Source organism: Channa argus, chromosome 22 (assembly GCF_033026475.1).
Source record: "Channa argus isolate prfri chromosome 22, Channa argus male v1.0, whole genome shotgun sequence".
Classification (NCBI taxonomy): Eukaryota; Metazoa; Chordata; class Actinopteri; order Anabantiformes; family Channidae; genus Channa; species Channa argus.
Genome location: NC_090218.1, coordinates 11,791,263 through 11,811,992, shown reverse-complemented (window position 1 = coordinate 11,811,992; position 20,730 = coordinate 11,791,263). Strand labels below are relative to the sequence as shown.

Genomic DNA, 20,730 nt, shown 5'->3' with positions numbered 1-20,730 from the left:
TGGAGAGGAGGTAAAAAAGAGACTAAGACACCATCGACATCCTCGTTCATCTGCCTGAAAGACGGCAACAGCGAAATGGAAATACATCGCTGCTCCTGCAATGACAATATAGAAAAATCGATTCATTTTGATTTGTCTAATGTGAGGAGCAAGAAAACTGTTACTCTGATTTAGCACAAAGGAATTAATTCCCTTCTTCTACTACTGTTGAAAAGATTAGAATAAAATATGAAAATATGAGATTCTACTGTGAAGACAACAACATATTTTCCCTTTAAGTGCAGTTTGAATAAATTGAGTGAGGAACAAAACTGGGTCAAACAGGAGAATCAGTGAATCAGACCTGACTCTAGATGGAGCTAATCCTCTTCTGCTGGGACACATCAGTTCTGTTCAACACAAACACACAGAAATTGATTCATATCACATCAGACAGACAAACAGGTCCTTCTCAGCTGATTCAGCTGAAACACTGACGTTTGAAATTGTTACTGCCAAACCGGTTCTGATGCATTCATTTCCCGTCGGACATAATCCCAACCACATTTTCAGCGAAATGGTAAAGTGGGATTTAAAAAAGAAAATCATATTTGATTGACCCAGTATTTTGGAATTGACAAATACAGTTCTGAATAAATGATGAATGAAAACAGAACCTAATATAAAACGTGTTGTTTTCTCTACTCACAGTGTTTTTTTTTTACTTAAATGTTTCACCTGTGTTGAAAAGTTCACTTGCAAAAATAAGTCGTTAAGTAACTAAATTGATACTTAAGTGAATTCTTTCAGATTTTCTGTTACTTAGAAATCTACTCACTTTAATGCATTTCATTATGTCTGTACTACATTGTATTGTGCACAGTGACAATACTGCTGAATATAATCTAAGATAAATTCTATTCTAGACTAGTGGAGTTACCACAGCATCAAATTCAATGCTGTTTAAAATAGCAGTGATTTTCTCAGATCATTAACTTTCTTTGGTTATCACAGTGTAAAAATATTCTGTTTTGTAACCAAAAGTTTGCCTAAGTAAAAAGTATAAAAGTATTAGCTCAAAAAAAAACCATCAAAAGTAAAAGTAGCTGCAGAATGCAGCCAGAATTGCTCATCAGTTAATATGATAAAATTGGATCCTAACTATTGATGCATGAATCTGTTCATAACATGGTGCAGCATCTAATTATTTAACAACCTAATGTGATGATTGATCATCACAAGTTTCAAATGTAATATTTGTAATTTGAACTACTATTTGAACTGTCTCAAAAAAGTCGTGATTTTATTGTATTTTGTTTAACTGACCTGATTCCAAAAAGTAACTAGTAGCTTCTAGTTAAAACACTACATAGATTTAAAATAAATGCAGTGAAGTAAATGTATAATTATTCAATTGAAAATGTGGAGAAAGCATTAAATAAATGTATATCGTCCTTAAGTGCAATACTCAAATAATACTACTCAATACATGCTTTAAAAAGTACTCCACGTACATTTAAAGCATGTATTCAGTACGAGCAAAGTCTGTCTTGTACTGGATTATACGTGGTAAACGCTCTGCTCTACCTATTGGTACTTAAAGCGCTTCACACTGCTCCTCATTCTCACATTCACACACCAATGACCAACACTCGCCAGGAGCAATTAAGCTGGGATTCAATGTCTTGCTCAAGGAGCTGGGGATCGAACCAACAGCTGTGACGACTGCTCTATCTCCTGCGCCACAGCCGCCTGTTTGCTGTCTCTAGTCAAACTCAAGAGCGCTAAAAGTCTCATTTTCAGCGAGGAGCCAAAATTTACGAGCAGCCCTTGAACGCAGCATTTTTTTCCCCTTCTTGCGCGTCTCGAAACCAAACAAGCCGCCGGAGCTGGGTCACATGTAGTGCGTCCAGCGCCAGGCGCTCTCAGCACTGTCGCTCTGTCGGTGTCCAGGACGCAGTGACTCCCGCTCAGCTTTCTCCCCCCAACACAAACCCCGGCTCCAGGAGAAGATCGGTGCGCTCCACACATGGTTCTTCTGCGGCACATCTCCATCGCCCTGACCGCCGCCGTGGCTGCCCTGGGCTCCGCTCTCTTCATCGCCCTGAACTACTTCTACAAGAGGCGAATATGGTCACCACAAGCGGAATACTGCACGATCAAGGAGGTGGGACAGCACGTTTCTAAATTGCACCCCCCCCCCCGCCACCCCCATCCTTTTATTTGATTTCTCTTAATTTTATTTTATTCATTGAAGGAAGGTGTTTAATCTTACGCCTGAGTGACTGAAGGAAGGAAACAGTGCAGAATTCAGATAAATGTAATTGAGTTGAAGGTGAGGAAGATGATGGAGATGTAACCATGCTTGGTGAACAAGTGACAGTGGCAGTGGTGAGGATGAAGATTAATTGATGATCATCGGATTTGAAAACATGAAGATGTGAGTGGGTGGTGACGCGGATGATGATGATGATGATGAAGGTGATGCTGTTAATGAACAAGTGACATGTCACTGGTGTGATGATCAAGCTTTTCTCTTTTATTATGTGATGGTGATGGAGGGGAAACACTAAAATGAATGAATAATGAATGAAGATAGTGGCAGTGGTGAGGGTTTGGATGTTAGTGGTGGTAAAGATGATGATGATGGTGATGATGGTGGTTTTGAGGATGGGTTGAAGATAAAGTATTGTGAATGAATGAAAGTGCAAAAGAGCTATTTTGATTTATAATAAATAGATATGTAAAGTTTGTTATTCATAAAAAGCATCTGCTGATGTTAAAGGTCTTCGGGCTGCTGGAGGCAGAGTTCACTGTGGACGGGTCTCTAATCTGTCTCAGGACTGATACAGACAGACAAGTACTCACACCCACATTCATGCACATCTAAGAATCACGAGTTGACTGTAAGTTTTTGGACTGTAGGAGGAAGCTGAAGCAGCCAGAGGAAAAACACGGGGAGATGGTGTTTGATCGTTTTTTCAACTAGACCTCAGTTCGAACTCAGGAAGATGCCATTTGTGCAATTTAGTTTGTATTGAAACTCACCACACGGCCTGTAAAACCAAGAACCATAATGAAAAAATGCTTCCTAGCACGTGGAGTAGGTACCTACTGGCCCATAGCTGCGGTGATAACAACACATAAACCCCGTCGTGTGGTGTGATCACATACGAAGCAGGTGTGTTCGGGTTTGCGGGGTAGAGACAACAGGATGCCATCAGGTGGGAAGTTGGTGTTTAGTTGGCCGCTGGGATACAACGAGCCACTGTCAACACCAGTTGGGGAGAGTAATTAAACTCTGCTCATTGTCAGCTGGTGAGCAAAAAAGAGCTGCTGACAGAAAACAGCGTTACATCATTAAGCACATTACTCGTGTTAGATGTAAACACTTTATCCTAAATATGAGTCAAATGGCAAAAAAATGCAAAACTAGTTGCAGTTGTTTGGCTCATATTGCTGATGAACATTGCGTTAATGGAGATGCTGTGTTTCTACTGAAACATCACATAATGAGGTAATAAAACTGTCAGGAGTGTGTTTTCTGCAGACACAGAAACAGTCTGTGGATCCTAATGAATGATTTGACAATGGAGCCCCTCAGCTGCAGAACTAATCTCTTAATAAAATCTCTTTGCATGTCTCTAATCTTGTTTTCTAGATTCCATCAGCAGCAGGCTGTAATGGGCTTAGCCTGCTTTATCTGGCTCAGTCTGTCTTTAGAGAATTCTGTTGTCAGTGTCTGGTGACGGCTCGCTGCAGAAGGGGACATAAATGTTTATATCTACGGAGTCTAAGTGTTGCACAGCCGCTTCAGCCTCGGAAAACGTGGGCACCAGCATGTGTTCGACCTGAGGGAGCTCCAGCAGGTGGGAAGGCTGCACATGCTCATTCACACAGCGGCAAACCGTCAGAGAAACAGCGGAAGAAGATTCATCTGCAGGATAAACTGTACAAACAGCTGCGTAGACAAACTGACAGACTGTGTCTCCAGTTTTGGGGCCATTTTGATCTTTCAGCAGATGCGCAAACGGTGTCATGTTGAGGCTTTTTAGCAGCTGCAGTAATAATCGCTAAGGTTTTCATTAAGACCCTTTGTTTGTGATGGTAGCCTTTGTCCAGAGGGATGCGTGTGCATGTGATGTCGCTGGAGTCAGCATCGGTTGTGTCTGAAGAGCAGAAAAATGTGGCAAACATCAGACATAGTTCGCGAACAGCATGTATATGGTTAGAAGATAATGGCAGGTTTTACAACTGGAAGCTCCTTTGATTCAGACGGGCTTGTTGGCATTTTAGTTATATTGTGATAATTGCAATTCTGCAATGTCAGCAAAGCTTTTACACGTCTGCCAAAAGCAGGAGGACAAAGATCGGATGATGTTGCACATAATAGGCCTCGTTTACAACTGTTTTGTCAGAATGAACACATTATGTTAATATGAATTGTTTAATTAGCAAACCGTGCAGGGCACCGCACGTAAACTCTGCAGACGGATGATTCAGTGGAGTTTGAGTTGGTGAAATCTGTCCAAGTACGAAGGCAGGTCACATTTTTATCCTTCCGAAAGCTGTGACATTGATGCCGCAGAACCTTCTTCCAACTGTCCATCGGCGCCTGGGCATTACTGTCGAGGAGCAACGCTATGAGGACAGTTATAGAAATATGTGTTGCTGCAGACAGGAATGATAAAGGGCCCCGTGGACACAATGGCACATGTACAGGTTGAAGCATATTCATGACTAAAACCATTAAGGCCACCTTCAATTAGCAAATCGCAGCGGCCCTGTAGTTTTAAGTGCCACTGTGATAGAAAGTCAGAAAGTAAAGAGAGTGTTTGCAGACCAAAGAAACCACAACAGTCCATCCCAGAAGGACTCTTGAAACACAACAGACTGATGTGACAGTACGGGAGGATCCTGGTTTCTTTCATTTCTTTCCCTCAATAAGACCCAGCTCCACGTTTGCTATTCATTGCGTGTTCATTGTAGGCAAGCTGGCGTTAGTGTCTCTACTGTGCTGCCAAGCATCTGCTTCGCTGGAGTGTCCTTGAGCAAGACGTTTAATCACTGTCACATCCAGCAGAGCAAATCTGGAGCTGAGCTGGGCTTCTTTGGTTTTGCTTTCTTCGTCCCTGCGGTGCGGAAAAACACAACACACGTCAATGAAGTATAAGTGGCTTTTTATGAGGAACGTCTAAACGGACGGGAAACGTCTTACAACCGGAGCATGAGACAAACGGCCAGCGCTGAGGTTTAGTTTGGAACCTGTCCGAGAAAAGAGTAATCGGTGTGGAATGTTTTGGTAGGTAAGAGAGATTAGTGCAGATTACTGGTCTGTGTAACACTGAGATCGAATTGAACGACCGACGCAGGGAACAACCGTGCAACAATTGATCACTTTGCACAAAGTCCATGCTGATAGTGCTAAGAAAAGGAAAAGCGATACGAGCTCTGCAGCCTCACAGCCTGTGCTGCTCTGAGATTAGGCTCCCGGAGGTCTGCCTTACCCAGAAGCACTCTGAGGCCAGCTACAGATCAGTCAAAGCAAACATGTTTATCTGCTGCCACATTTCATTCGGCAACAGCAGTCGGTGCTAGAAAAATGTGATCATCATGTACAGACACAGCTAAAGTAGCTGTGGTGCAGTTTGATGTGTCGAGAATTCAAACTTGGGCTGATCGTGCAGGTGCAGTTTGGAAAATTGTCATGAGATCATCTGTAAACCAAGTGATATTTTTAGTGTCGGAGCTAAAAGTGGCCGATAGCAATTGCGGCCGCATGTCTGCACACAGCATGAATAAAGACCTTGTGTGACGTGTGAAAAGATGACTGACATGTGCAGGATCTCTGAGGGACAGCTACAAAGAGCAGGGTGCTGCTCTGTGGTGTCTTTCATTAAAGTGGAATATCAGGACTTTTGCCTCTGGTGGTTTGCAGACGCTGATTCATATTCACGGTAGGTATGAGGTGTCTTTCAGCACACCCAGGGTCAAAGTCCCAAACGGTCATCGCGTTCAGTTGCACACATAAGATCTGCTCTGCAAAAGCCCCATCGCTTCCCCGTTCGATGCAAACTGCTCCCTAATCTGTGGAAAGCACCATTATTATGAATGACATCAATCATTAAGAGCCTTTCATCAAACAATGAACAGAATCTTGGTAAAAATGTTCCTGGTTATTTATAGTTTTCCAGGTCTCAAATTGTTTGATTTTTGGACAAATTTCTTGGTCAGTGACTTTCGAAAAATTGTTTGGCATCGAATTTTTTTTTGCTGAGGATTCATGATTTATTTCACCGCTGTTTGAAATCAGGGTTATCTGAAAATACTTCATCACAAAGGTACTGAGCTGGACACAAACTGCAAGGTTTTTTTTTGCTCATGGCCACTATATTAGGTACACCTGTGCAACCGAATGCAAAATATCATCTCTGCTATGAATTCCACCTTTACGGTGTTATGATTAGTTAGAAAGGTGCTAATTCTACTATTATTGAGGTCAAAGTGGGTAGTGGACTCGTACTGGAGTGCGTTAAAGGAAGAGGTGCTTCTAATGTTTTGGCCTCCCTACTAAAAATGAAAGATGAGGCCAAAACTTTAAAAACCAGCTCTTCTTATAATGCAGTACTACTCCACTGACCACTTCCACCAAACACTGAACCCACAGAAACTCTCCCCTGAAAATGGCAGCTAATGAAAAGTTCAGGGCAGATTTTAAAATTCTTGTGTGAGTCAAAATGCCATGGATGAAGGTCATGATGGAACCGGAGGAAATGTCCCAGCAGTTGTTAATCATTTCTGCTCAATTTTCATCGAGGTGGTTAATATTGGGATTCATCTGCTGGGTCCATCAATGTCTGTACAAACTTCAGTGCAACTGATATGATAGTGGAGATACTTTAGTCTGGGCCATCGACGTGGACCAACAGACAGATAGATCCCTACTGCTAACGTGGCTAAATAAATTACCCCCAACTCAAACAAACAGCAAAATGAGCTTCACGCTTTTTAAGTTCTCTTTGGACTCTTGACTCCCATCTTCAATACAGCTGTAAGTTAAGGCATGTTCTGATTTCTATTTTGGCCATTTTGGGGGATCAGAAGACAGATAAATCAGGATGGATGCATATCTGAAAACAGCTTTATGTTCCAGCAGCACTATATTCACATTCAGATGGGGCAGATACATAAAAACACTAGTTAGATTGAGCAAATAATTTCATTCAGTGGTAAATAAATGATGTGGTTTTTTTTCTGCATATCTACATTTCTGAACATGTCTGGACTCTTCGTGTCTGTGTTTCTGCACACAGGAGGAGGAGGAGGAGCGTGGGAAGCGCCAGGTCCTGGTCCTGGGTCTGGACGGAGCCGGGAAGAGCAGCATGTTACAGGGCTTGACACCCGGTGAGCCGACGGCTAAGAGAGGCAGCTGCCAGCCCACCCGCGGTTTTAACTTCATGAGCCTGAAGGCCCCCGCCTGTCAGCTCGACTTCCTGGAGAGTAAGACCCTCTTTTATCCTCCGACTCGAGCACCGCGGGCTCTGTGTGGAGTCTCAAAGGCAGTTACGTCTTTGTCATCAAAAAGCACGGGGAAAACTTTTCTCCCTGTTCGGTGCACTTGTGTCATTAAACTTGCATAGTAACAAAACAACTCCATGCTGGAGAACTATATTCTCCTTCAACAGAAGATCCAAAGCCTGAAATAGCGATTGTGGGGAATTAGTGACTAGAGACGTCCTCAAAATTGGGCTTTTTATCATTAACAACTAACTAATTATTTTGCTTGTTGTTCGTGGCTCAAATCCCCACAAGTGGCTGACGCCTGCCTCACAGTTTGTGTGTGTATCACGTGAGTTGCTGAAGGAAACCTTCAATGTTTGCCTCCTTCCTACATGCACTGAAAGACCATGACACCTTTCTGCATAAGTAATGTGTGAACATGCTCAGGTGCTAAGCTGCCAAAGCAAGCAGGGTTTAAACATTCTCACGAGTTGTTGAAACTGACCAAAGTAAGAAAAGCAACTGAAAAAGTGACTTTCTTTTTAATTTTTGGTTCAACGGAATATTTTAAATAGTAGTGCAAATGTCCCCGGTGTATTTGTTAGAAAGGATCCTAAATAATAAATAATTCGAATAAGCAGTTTCCTGTCAATAGCTTCACATCTTCAATACTGTAATCAGTCATTTGGACGATGTAAATTGGAGAAAAGAAGCCGGTCCGTTGTCTGGTTTGGCCTTTGTTGAATTATTAAGATGTTCTGTAGAATCAAAAATCAAAAGCACATTTTTCTTTCTTTCTTTTAATTCCTTTATGATTTTCGTCAGCTTCGAGTTATTTCTGACAGAATTGTAGAGGCAACATTGATGCATCATTTTTTTCCCTGGTGGGTCAGACACACTTCAAAATGACAATTCCAGGATTCATCGTGTTCAGGTTAGAAACATCCTTTTCACTCGTGGATCAACTTAATACTTTATGCACTGGTCCGACTCTCACATTATCAATACAAGATCTTGGTGAAACATTCATGCAACTCTGGGCGAAAATATGTGTTGTGACACTGCGTAAGAGTGACGAAGTGGCAGGAATCTAGAGATGAAAACATCTTGGCAACGCTGCTCGACTAAGGGAAGAATCTTCTGGAAGCCCATGACTTACAGTTTAAGTACATGAAACTTACTGTGTACTTATTTGTAACTCTGATGCACCTCGTTACTCGATAACAATAAGCAAACTTAAGTACAAAAAAAAGTAAATTAAGTAGATAATTGCTTATTATATGTAACACGCTTTTCTTCTTCTTCTCCAGTTCTGCTCAAACAGCATTGCAGCTCCACGAGCTGCGTAGCAATGCAAAATGCGGCTGCAGGGCTTCTTTTCCATCCAAATACAAAGAGAATAGAACCGGATTAACCCCAGACTAGGATTCCTGGATTCTTCCATAAGTGAACTAATGTCACAGAAAGTGCACGTGCTCATCCAAACTACTGAAACATTAACGCATGTGGCTAATCTCTTTATTTGTTTGACCAGCCACTGCTGCACAAAAGCAGCTTTTCCGTGCTGTCATCCTGAGAGAATACTCGTCTCCACTCGGATATTTTGTGGCCTCTTACAGAAAAGAGCAGGTGAGAGAGACACGTAAACGCTGGCATTTCAAGTCGTTTGGAGGCAGGTGGTAATTTTTGTTTGAGCAAAGCTGTCACAATTCGTCCCCTGTGAACCGTGACAGACACGAAAAGGCATCGCGTAGTCATTAAAATAGATTTTGAAATCTTTTGCCGTGGAACAAACAGTTGGGCTGTCACTGCCATCTGTAACAAACAGGAAGAAAGTGTTTTCTGTTGAACCAGATTTCACTTGTTGGCCTCCTGCATTTTTTCCCGAACGCTCGCTGCATCCATCACTGCCAGCACAGAGGAAATCACCAGGATGAGTCCATGTGAGTTCTGTGGCTGAGGGAAACCTGAACACATCATGAAAGTCAAGTCTGCTGTAGTGAAACTGTAACTGTTTTACTTCATGCAAATGAACTCATGCATTTAACCGACTAAAGCATAAGCCCAGGTTGAACGTGAGCTATATCTGCAAACACATAAATCCTACAAATTAGCCAGTGAAAGCTGCAGCACTCTGCTAAAAATAGCACAAGTGACTTGGCTTTTCATTCAGCCAGTGTGAGTGTGAGACGCTGAGCAGCAGTCGGCCTCACAATGACTTTCTGTGGACGCACTGTCGCTCAGCGGCTGATTTATTTATGATCCCAACACAGAGATCCGAGGATGCAAATAGTCTTTTTTCTCATTTCCGAAAGCGACACATGCCACCGCCCACCCAGTCAGGACCTCTCAGTACAATGTGTAGTCCGTGCAGTAAGTGCTGGAGTCTTTGTCTCCGTTACACTGATGCACGGGCGTGTTGGCAGGTCACTGCGCGCGCGCACACACACACACACACACACACACACACACACACACACACACACACACACACACACTCAGCTTAGGAACTGTACGGTGCTCAGGGAGAGAATGAGCAAATGCTACAGTTAGTACATTATGAGCTGGTTTGTTCTTGATCGGAGGAACTCAGTCAGCTCAGAAATTAACATCTGGCATAGACGCCATTAAAGAAACAGCAGTTTCCAGTACTAACACCAGGCCATGCTGCTACACTCAAATATGTTTGTTGTGGACACACACGTTCATCTGAAAGCTCAGAAAACTGTCTGGTGTCAGAAATTGGAGAAAGTTTTAAAGGAAGAAATAATAGTCTACAGTGCTTAGAGAGTGTTTTGTGTCTAAAATGTGATTTGCAGGGTTTTGAAATGTTTTGAAAGAAAAAGTGAACATTGTTTTGGAGCTGGAACATTAGAGACACAATACAAATGTCAAATCAAATGTTGTTCTGCTGTACACCAGTCAGAAGCAAACCACGCTCATCAGAAATGAAACTTAAAATTAAAACAATGGATGAAAACCTACATAACAGTAACAGCTAATAAATTCGAAACTATAAGAAATTATACAGGTGACAATGTGTCCGTAGCTGTGAGGGTCAGGATGCAAGAAGGTTTTTAGCCTAATTTGATTCCATTTCATTTCTTAACTCTAGATGGAACAAAGTCTGATAGATACTCTGGTGCTGTGCCATTTAAAATCTTATAGGTCAATAGAACCTTAAAATCCGATCTGACCTTTACAGCAAGCCACTGGAATGATGCAAAGATATGTGATTAAACTTCCTGGTTCTGGACCATGTGGAGATTTCTAATAGTAGTGAAAATGATATTTGACTATTTGCCAATAGAAACAGCTTCTTTCTGATGTTGGTCCCCTCTCTGACACAGACTCTGGTCCCACAGACTCCCACCACTGAGCACACTGATGCAAATCTTTCATCTCAGGGCATAAAGCTGAGTCTTTTTTTTCCCCAACTACACCAAGTCCGGTATAAAACACCTGTGCGGCCTTAAAACCAAATGTAAAAATACAAATAGCTTCCGCACACAAAAGACAAAATAGGGTTTGTGCTGCTACAACTACAGCATATAGTGCAACGCATCCACGGCATCCAGTGCCGGCTGGCTGTGCATCTAAAAAGTGTCCCGTAGAGCAGCAGGATGAGCGTCCCACCAGTGCAGCAGAGCCGCCCTCTGCACTACATCGTGTAAACAGGTATTTATTGCTGCTACATCACACCGGCAACAAGGTGCATCACTATCCAGTTTCCTAGCAACACTCTCCATTAAGTCCAGTACTAATGAATTCTTGCTGCGTCCTGCTGAATTTGGAGACAGTGAACTCATGGCCATCAGTGTGTGAGTAGTGATCTGCTGGGCTGCCGGGCGCTGCTGCTCGTTCCAGCTGCCGTTTAGTTCTCCTGCAGAGCACGACCGGGGAAAGTTCCTGGAAAACTTTCCCTCAGCTGAAGCTGGAATTTGTGGACACATTCTTTCTGAAATGATAGAAATGCTTAAACAGATTGTGTTATCATTCAGGCCGAGTGAGATGTCCTCGGCTATAAGGAAGCACATGAAAAACACTAATGCAGTTCTATTAAGAACCGCAATGATGACTCTGAAGAGAAGTGAATAAAAAGGAGAATGAAGTTGTAAGAAGGGAAAATAAAAACCTCAAGACCAACAATTCTCAACACAGGGCGCTGCTTTGCTGGGACATGTCATATCCAAGTAAGATAGTGAAATATAATGGAGTAAGGGGTTTAAAATTCATCAATTTTCTGTCTTATCAGTACACAAAGCGTTTTACGCTGCATCTCATTCACGTCAGGGTTCAGTGTCTTGCTCAAGTGACTGGAGGAGCTGGGACTTGAACCAGCAACCCTGCTGACTCCTTTACCCTCTGAGCCACAGTCACCCGGTGGCCGGACTTATCAACTCAGGAAAATCATCGCGGTGGCAGTTATTTATCGTCGTTTGTGACAAAGTAATGCAAAAGAATATGTGCGTGCATTTAGACGACTGCCCGATTGTTCTCGGTCACATTGCGTTGCAGAAAAAAACGTGGAACCAGATGGAACTTTTCACCGCACAATGCTGCCTTGTTGTTGTGGAGCAGGGCCCCACGGCATAACACACTGCTCCCTTCTAACGATTTAAAACTGCATTTTGGTTTTTTCCAAGGAGGACAAATCTCTGTGTGAATCCAGCTGCAGTTCCTCAAAGAACCTTAAGAATCATGTGAGACTGGCAGAACTTGAAGCAGAAGCAAAGGCGATAAAAACAAGAAGAGAAAAACATAGGAAATTCGATGAAAATAGAAGGAAACAAGACTGAGCAGCTACATGGTTTTGCTCAGAGCCTCGCTGACAGATCATGTCTGGAGGCAACAAGATGAAAAATGAACCAGACCAATTTCCTCAGCAGGGAAATGTGGATATAAATAATGACTAAGTGCCGTTGTAGCCCATTTCACCCCTCAGTGAAAACTAGATCTCATCTGGTCCGATGCGCATCTGAAATTAATCTGTGGCCAATTAGCGGCCAATAGACAGCTTATCTGATTTGTCTGTGGACCGGGGCTGGCATTTATTTAGCTGTCAGATTCATTCGAAGGCCTCTTCTCTGAAGCGCACTGACAAAAAACATCTGCCCCGCTAAATATGCCCTCAAGCAATGTGATGAATCAGGACTGCAGTGACAGTTTCCACGGACAGATCCCTGAGAGGACATGACATCATATCCTGTTTCTGTATGAATGCACTGTTGTTTCTGCTTATATCATGAAAAGGATAAAAACCCTCAGAGTTAAGTAACATATCACACGGAAGTCTTCATAGAAAAGTGTGCTGGTGCTGGATCCTCCACAGTTTGAACAGGTTGATAGGTCGTCTAATAGTAACTTACATTTCCGTGTATTTTCTCCAAATGAAACACGATCAGACCATGTTGTGTAACAGCTGAGGAAGATAACAACTATGAAACTAACCGGAGCATCTTTTTGACAAAACTGGATTTTAGACTTATACATGGATATGAACCTGCACATAAACTACTGCATACGAAGCTTTTATCTCCGTGTTTGTTCTCCACCGTCTCCCGAGGAAATTATCTGGCTCTTTAGCTGCATTGACATCTTTGCTTTTTCGCATTTGTGTTACTATGACTTTGCGCAGTCTGTTTCGATTTGGAAATAAATCTTCATAAATTAACGCTACCTGTATGTGAGATGCAGTTGTGCATACGTCTGTAGTCTCAACAAACTCATGATCAGCTTGGATTTATGTTTTCCCTGTGCTGCCATGGCTTGCGTTTTAGAAAAACAGAAGTTTATGAGAAAGCGATGCCATTGGCGGTTGATTGGCAGCTTTTCTCTGAATACAATTCAGCCAATGCTGGGCTCAAAAAGTGGGGTATTTATACCCAACTCATATGGCCCCACCCGTTACAGTCAAGGTGGGGAAACACATAGACTTATGTGTAGAACTTTCAACCTCAGGAACTCCTGTTTGAGTTCGCTCCATAGAAAAGTGCTTTATGAAAAAAACACTGGTTCTCACCTCTCTCGTCCTTGAAGCACATCGATGCCTGAAGTCTAAAACAAAATGTTTCTGAAAAACAAAGCAGAATAAAAAATGTCCAAAACAGAATCAAGTCAACAGAATCAAAGCTCAGTTTGTGAATATTGGTGTTTTCTCCACTGCAGTCGGTGGCAGAGAAGACCTGCGGCGCTACTGGTCCGACTACCTGAGGAGGACTCATGTTCTGGTGTATGTGGTGGACTCCTCTGACAGGGGCCGCCTCCCGTTGGCCAGGGCTGAGCTGCACCGCCTCCTGAAGGTGGAGCCCCAGCTGCCCGTGGTGGTGCTGGGCAACAAGCAGGTAAAACCACACGTCCTGTTTAGATCAAATCCAGGCCAAAATCCCAGCAGCCCTTAGTCGCCATTAATTTTCCACAATTTGAAAAAAACAACGATATACAACGGCAAAGTTAAACCTTCTGATAAATTAAAGTTATAGTATCACAGTACAGAACTATCATATCATGGTGTGACACACTGATCTCATACTGTGGAGAAATTTATGGCAGCTGATGGCTGCATCTAAAATACATATTTAATTCAAACTTAACAACAAAAAATATAAAGTAAAGTTAGTTTATGTTGATTTAGTTGGGGAAATAAAACTAAAATACCGAAAGAAAAGTAACAGAAATAAATCTTAATTGTGGTACGTTAAATACTCACCTTGATGTGATCCCACTCTGGGACATTGGGTTTCTGGTAAAAACACTCAAGTCTAACAAAAAAACGGAATATTAAATTAAGCTGAGAAAATGTGTTGGAGCGGGCAGGTTGACATCAGTATCCAATGGAGACCATCGGACTCCTGAAATAGACATTTCCAAATTTCCTCCTCAGCCCATTTGTCTTCACAGCACTTGTGAAATTATGCATGACCCCGATTTTAAATGGAAGCAGGAATATTTGTTACGTGTACTGTCAGAGAGCAGCTTATATCCCCACAGTGCAAGATTAGTCAGAAAAGAGCCTGAGGTCAAAGTATTTTAGTTTCTAGTATTATAAACAGCTACAGGTGGGAAACTAACACATTCTTCCTTCCGTACTTTGATCTTGAACATTAAAAAGGAAACTTGGGACATTATGTCCGACCTCATACAGAGAGGAAACAGAGACTTGTGCATTTTTTAAAACCCTTTGCCATTAGTACGAAAGTTGAGAGTCTAGATTTTCTTTCAAGTTTAAGCTGCACACTTTGAAATTACAACATCGAAAATTAAACACCAACAACAACAGGTGTGGATGTGATTTGCAAAAGACATCAGGCCCCTAAATCAGGTGGAGAAATTAAAATGAATAAATACCACCATGGTTTACAGCATATAAATACTGTAGTGAGGACATACTTTACATTGGCCTGTTGTTTGAGGGAGATCGGTCCAGCTGCAGAACGATTTGGGTCTTTAAGCTACTCAAAATAAAGGGTCCCAGGAAAGAAAGTCATTATGTTGGAAGGTGGCATTTCTTCATATCTTAGGGTAACAAAAGATGCACGTTATAAATTAAATTGCAGTAATTTTAGCTTGTGTTTCAGAGAAACATAAGACAGAACAAATGTTCACAAACACACATTCATCAGATACAATAAGCTGAAAACCAGCCGACATGGAAAAGTACTGTTAGCGTTTAAATGCTAATGCATCCAGTCAGCATAAGCTAACTTTCGTTAGCATTACTTACAGATGTGCTGAAGACTAAATAAAATGTTCCACACCGGAATTTTTCACTCATGTGGTTTCTGCTTTTACCCTGATCCTGGTTCTGCTGGAGGTTTCTTCCGTTAAAGGGGGTTGTTCCTCTCCACCATCACCTGGGGTTTGCACAATATATCTGTATAATCTTGACTTTATTGTGTGAAGTATCTTGAAATGACTTTGTCGTGAATTGGTGCTACATATAAATAAAGTTAAATTGAATTGAATTGCATGACTAAAGACACAGGAGTAAAATTAACCATAAAAGCAGCTTTTGCAGTTTATTTCTGAAAATAAAGTGACAGTTATGATTGGGATCACGTGACTCATCACATATATTTAGTTGTGGCCTTTCGGTGCGTGTGGAGTTTGCATGTTCTCCACCAGCTTACGTGGGCTCCCTCCGGGTACCACCAAGGTGGAACGACAGCCATGTGCTCAGTAGGAGGAGCTCTTCATCACCGTGATACTCGCTCTCACCCACCACCGCTTTGTTCTCTGCACAAAGACTGTTCCCCAGCAGAACCCGCGTGCTGAAAAAGAGACGAGGCGGACGTCTATAGACGATTGGTTTGTGTAGGAGGCCAGCGTTAAACTCACTGCCTTCACATGTGAGTGGTGAACATAAGTGAGACAACCACCGTTTGAGAACGTGACACGTGGTTATTTGTAGTGACACATTGCGAAGTGTTATGTAACTTAAAGGTGCTTTTGTTCTTACTTGCAAAGTCAAGTCCCATTTTCCCCGGTGGAATTCAGAGCATCTCCTGGAGCTCGGTTTGCTAAAATGGCTGGTGTGAAAACAATTATTTAAATACGCTGGAGGTTGACAGTGGACCTAAAATCCAACTGATCAGTTTTAATTGTTGTAATGTTTGTTTTCAAAGGATCATTTAAATATATCCAAAGCGATCGTACTAAAGGAAACTGTCCCTGATGAAGATGAAAATAACATTTGGTGAAATGGGAGAGTAGTTGTGCAGCCCGAGTCACCAGGCTGTTTCCTCAGCATGTTCCTAACACGTGTGTTTAGTATGTTGCATGAAAGCACATCGATAACTGTACCAGTGATCTCATATTTAATCGTACTGTGACGCATGGTCGCATGGGTCGACTCTTCGCATTGGTTGCACGAGACCACTGGCCTGATCTGTCCGTCATCATCATCATCAATGTCCTCTCAAGGTGCTGGAGCCAATTACTAATTACGATTTTTTTTTTTTTTTTTTTTTTGGCCGCACATATCTTTATCATATCTATGTTGTTTCTAGCTCGGTTTGTGGTTTCTGTCACTATGAAAACTAGCACCATTTAGACTTAACGCAGTGAGCTTCACACAACAAAAACACAAAGGTTTCGGGGTTTCGCCCAAACCCCGTGTGTTTAAGCGAACATGATACGTGAATTGCACTTTGGTCTCGCAGCACACTATTCCAATAAAAACCTGACACGTCCATCAAACCAGAGACAGACACAGTTCATTGGATAATCTATTTCAGTCCAGGACTAGTTCATTCTGTTATAATGTGAAGTAGCGTATCGGCCTTTATGTGACGTTAACTCTCTTCACAGGATAAACCCGATGCTGTGAGCGTAGCAGAGCTGCATGAAGCCCTGTCTCTGGGCTCCGTGACCGAGAACCGGAAGCTGTTCCTCTTGGCTGCCCAGCTCGGCTCGGATGGAGCCCTGAGGAAGGCCTGCTGGGGCCTGGACACCTTCCAGGACCTCCTGCTCCAGCTCGTCTGATCTCGGCACGGAGAAGGAGGAGATGGAGGGGTGCGTGGATTAAGGACATTCTTCTCTTTCTTCTCCTTGTTTAAGCTCAAGCTTTTTTGAGGCAGAGGAGGAGGAGATGACGAAGGCTAACAGGACTGAAGCAGAGGAGCATGTCAGAACCTCACCCTCCTCGTCCTTTTTTCAACCGTACAGAACCTTTTTGATCATGGTCGTCTTCATCTTCTTTCAGCTCGTCTCATTTCACATTTTTCTACCAGCTCCTCTCGTCTTACTCACCAGCGAGGAGGAGGTGCAGAGCGAGGAGGAAGAGGACAGAGGGTGGGACAGAAGGATGAGGGTTTGTTCACAGATCTGTGACTCAGAACCATAAAGTTCACCTCCTGCCAGTGACTCAGACTTTGATCCCGTGTTAATGTCAACCTTTTACAGGTTTATTCACGCATGTTGATCACGCTGTGTATGAAATGCCAACACAAAGATGTCAGGTTTGTAGATCCATACAGAGATTTTTCTCTCTCTTTGCTGCTTTCTGAAACCGGCAGCATTCAGAGCTGGCAGGTCGGAGAGACCCCCTGGGGGGCTGAAATGAATCCATCAACTGCATTTAATAGAGACTTTAAGGTGAAGGCTTTGCTGAGATCTGGGGGAACTTGAAAGACGCAGTGTGTTGTTGTGACTTCTCGTGAGTCTTGGACAACGATGAAGGAGAAAGTTTCAACACGTGTGACTTTAGTTCCAACAACACAACACAAATAAGCAGCCAACTCCACTAAATCAGCTACCTAACGTGAACCTTCTTATACTTCTGTCCACATCCTGCTGGACTTTGTCTTTTCCCAGTCTCGGTCAGATGATGTTAAAACATACAATTTCATTTGGAGATGACACTGAAACAGTTCATCATGACGTCAGTAAGGAAAACTTAAAGTTACCTGAACAGTTTTGATATTAGAAGTAGACTTTTAATCCATATTGATGTGGTGAAATCAGCTTTAAAATAACAGAAGCTAATGACGGACCATAGTTAGAGTTTGAAATCTTTCCCACGTAATTTGAACCTCGTGTTTCAGTTAATGACATCATGACGTACTGGTTGATCTGCAAATTAACGTGTGTAATCAAGCAAATTCTTTTCACTATTTGCATTGAAAGTAGTCGGCAAAAATGGTCATTGGTGTGTCTGCTGGCGGCAGATACGTCAGAAAACAACTGTCCAATCAGAGCACAGCATGCGAATAACCACAACTGAGCCCAGAGACACACGCCGACACCGCTGACTTCCCCAGCCTGTCTGTGGTTCTGAGCTCTAAGCCCGTTGGTAACTGATGAACATGTTTATCTTTTTAATTAAATCTATAACTGGTTTTGGACTTTTGGGTCTATTTTTAGCAGTGGATGACATTTTCAATATGACAAGTAGAAAAAGGCAGAGTTTCACCAGCTTTACCAGCAAAACTGGGGACTGAGTGTTTAGAGGAGACTCCATCTCTGTAAACTGAAAGATTTGAGGACAGTGCTGTCAGCCTAGATCACTGTGTAGAAAGCATGTAACTCCACTGAACACATACATGAATGTACAGTCAGATCCACATGTGAAGTCTTTAAAGTTACATGTACAGACTCGGATTTTCTAAGGCTGTTTGTGTGCAGCAGTGTTTGCTTTTGACTTTTGCAATAAGTGAACTTTTATTCCTTTTGATGTACCGTAGCTCTGCAGGGGTTTGGGTTTCTTGTCTTTATGTCTGATGCAAACTGAGCTGTTAGATATGAATTCATGCTTGTCTTTGTGTTTTTCTCGTTCTTAAAGTGGAAAAATCCATCCAATGGATGAAGTCTCAGTGTGTTTTTCTTCAAAGAATAATCCATTTGGGATAAAGGTTCAAAGCTGCAAGAGGAGTCAGACGTGTCAAAATAGTGATATAGCTGGTAAAAAAATGACTTTCAAACTGTGACATACTTCAGTAAAGTCAGCGATGCAAAGTGGAATATTTGAAGCTCTCATGGCAAAAGGGGGAAACCTGCTACTTGACTATTTCTTTTACTTAGTGTCCATGTTAAAAGTAAAAACCAGTGGCATGAGATGAATGATGAGCCTGCCATCAGTTTTTTCTGCGTCTGCTGACTGAGCAAATCAGTAAAAAAAAAAAGAGAAATTTGTAGGCCTCATAGCTGCAGGTTAAAGTTCCATAACTGGTCCAACAGGACGCGTCATTGTCGCCCCGCAGGTCAATGAGACCCCCCACATTTTAAGGGTCATGTGCAGCAGAGGACTCATGTTTTCGCTGAGACAGCAGGACAGCGACATCAAAGAAGCAGCAGTGAGAGAGGCACTTGAACACACCACACAGACTACAGCCAACGGCCAACTACCATGTTTGTTTCTGTGCTCGCGTGAGAGTAAAGAAAGGGGGAACGTGGGAGACCGAGGAAACCACATATACTTTACAAACTATAAATACACAACAGCCTTTGTTGACCATTTTCACACCACTCTCACTCACCACAATTAAATAAAGAATATATCTAATAACAATAAGTACGAATGGAACTACAGGTGATGAACAGAGTACCAGCCGGACCACGGGCAGGGGTCCGACTAGCACCAACGAACGGGTCACGGTGCAACTACCAGGCCAACGATGGACTCGAAGCGTCACAGTGCTCTTTAACAGGCTTTTAACGCCAGAGGGCCACAGGTCAAACTGGGCTTGTACTGGGCAGCTTCCTGTAAAGAGTGTGTGTAACTGTGATCCTAAAAAAGGAGCAAATGTCCCTAAATACATAATGAAATGTGTGTTTTGTTTTGTTTTTACTGAAATGAAACCATGTGAATTCAGAGGAGAAATGACAACAAAAAGTAAACTTGTTCTAAACATACTGAAGTACAAGTGTAACTGAAAACTACAAGTTACTCGAGTCAAGTACATGTATCCCTACTTAACCTGGGTGGGCTCAAACATAAGTTCAAGAGATGTATAATATTATTATTATTATTATTATTATTATTATTATTATTATAATAGCTTTATTTCTATAACACCTTTCATGTACAAGCGTCTCAAAGTGCTGTACAGCCAACAGCAAGAACTTTTAAAAACAATTAAAATTGATAAATATTAATTATACATATTTATGTACATAATAAAAAGACAAAAGAGTAAATGTACAGAATGTCAAAACCAGTAGATATAAGAGTTAAAATATCAGAGAATGTGTTCTCTCTTACTGAGCCTGATAATGTTTGACTGTCCACAACTGACATGTTTTTCATTCAGGACAATATTTTATATTAAAGCCCAGATTAAATGGGGCTCAGGGATTATTCTCCATATAATCCAGATTTTAAGTAAAATCACAGTGTGTTTTTAGTGTCATCTGTCCAACATATATTGAATCACTTCACAATGAACAGGAGACGATTTACAATCTCCTGTTTAAAACGTCATGTCTTACCAATCCTACCTTCGCCCTCCCCTCCCTCCTGGAAATGCCGAGCATGTTTTCTTGAAAGTAAAATTTGTGACTCACCAGGGACTTTGTTCAGTGGAACAAAGCGGTGGATGATTAACAGAGGTACACAGCTGCACAGTCAAGATATTTAACCTCCGTAACCTGCAAGTTACTCTGAGAGGTGGTAAAACTACACAAATCCAATACTGAAGTAAAAGTATATGTATTTGTGGCAATACATGCACTTGGTACTCAACTTTAAGCAGAAGCACCTCTTGAGGTTTACTAGAACACGCTCCAAACTTAAAAGTACAAAAGTAATCCATT

The 20,730-nt window shown here is 42.1% G+C and overlaps 1 protein-coding gene across 1 annotated transcript; it reads left to right on the top strand.

The window, feature by feature from the left end:
• The first annotated feature begins 1,599 nt into the window (after window positions 1-1,599).
• On the top strand, window positions 1,600-18,781 carry arl10 (ADP-ribosylation factor-like 10). Its single transcript, XM_067491689.1, has 4 exons — window positions 1,600-2,146; window positions 7,293-7,479; window positions 13,648-13,823; window positions 16,789-18,781. The coding sequence occupies exons 1-4, from the start codon at window positions 2,009-2,011 to the stop codon at window positions 16,960-16,962; spliced, it is 675 nt and encodes a 224-aa protein (XP_067347790.1). The 5' UTR covers window positions 1,600-2,008; the 3' UTR covers window positions 16,963-18,781.
• The last annotated feature ends 1,949 nt before the right edge of the window (window positions 18,782-20,730 follow it).

Bases quoted from the DNA above. Each gene is read 5' to 3' on its own strand.
- arl10 (XM_067491689.1), top strand. From the start codon at position 2,009: ATGGTTCTTCTGCGGCACATCTCCATCGCCCTGACCGCCGCCGTGGCT. The intron at 7,480-13,647 runs GTAAGACCCTCT...TCTCCACTGCAG, and splicing joins TCAGCTCGACTTCCTGGAGA to TCGGTGGCAGAGAAGACCTG. The intron at 13,824-16,788 runs GTAAAACCACAC...CTCTCTTCACAG, and splicing joins TGGTGCTGGGCAACAAGCAG to GATAAACCCGATGCTGTGAG.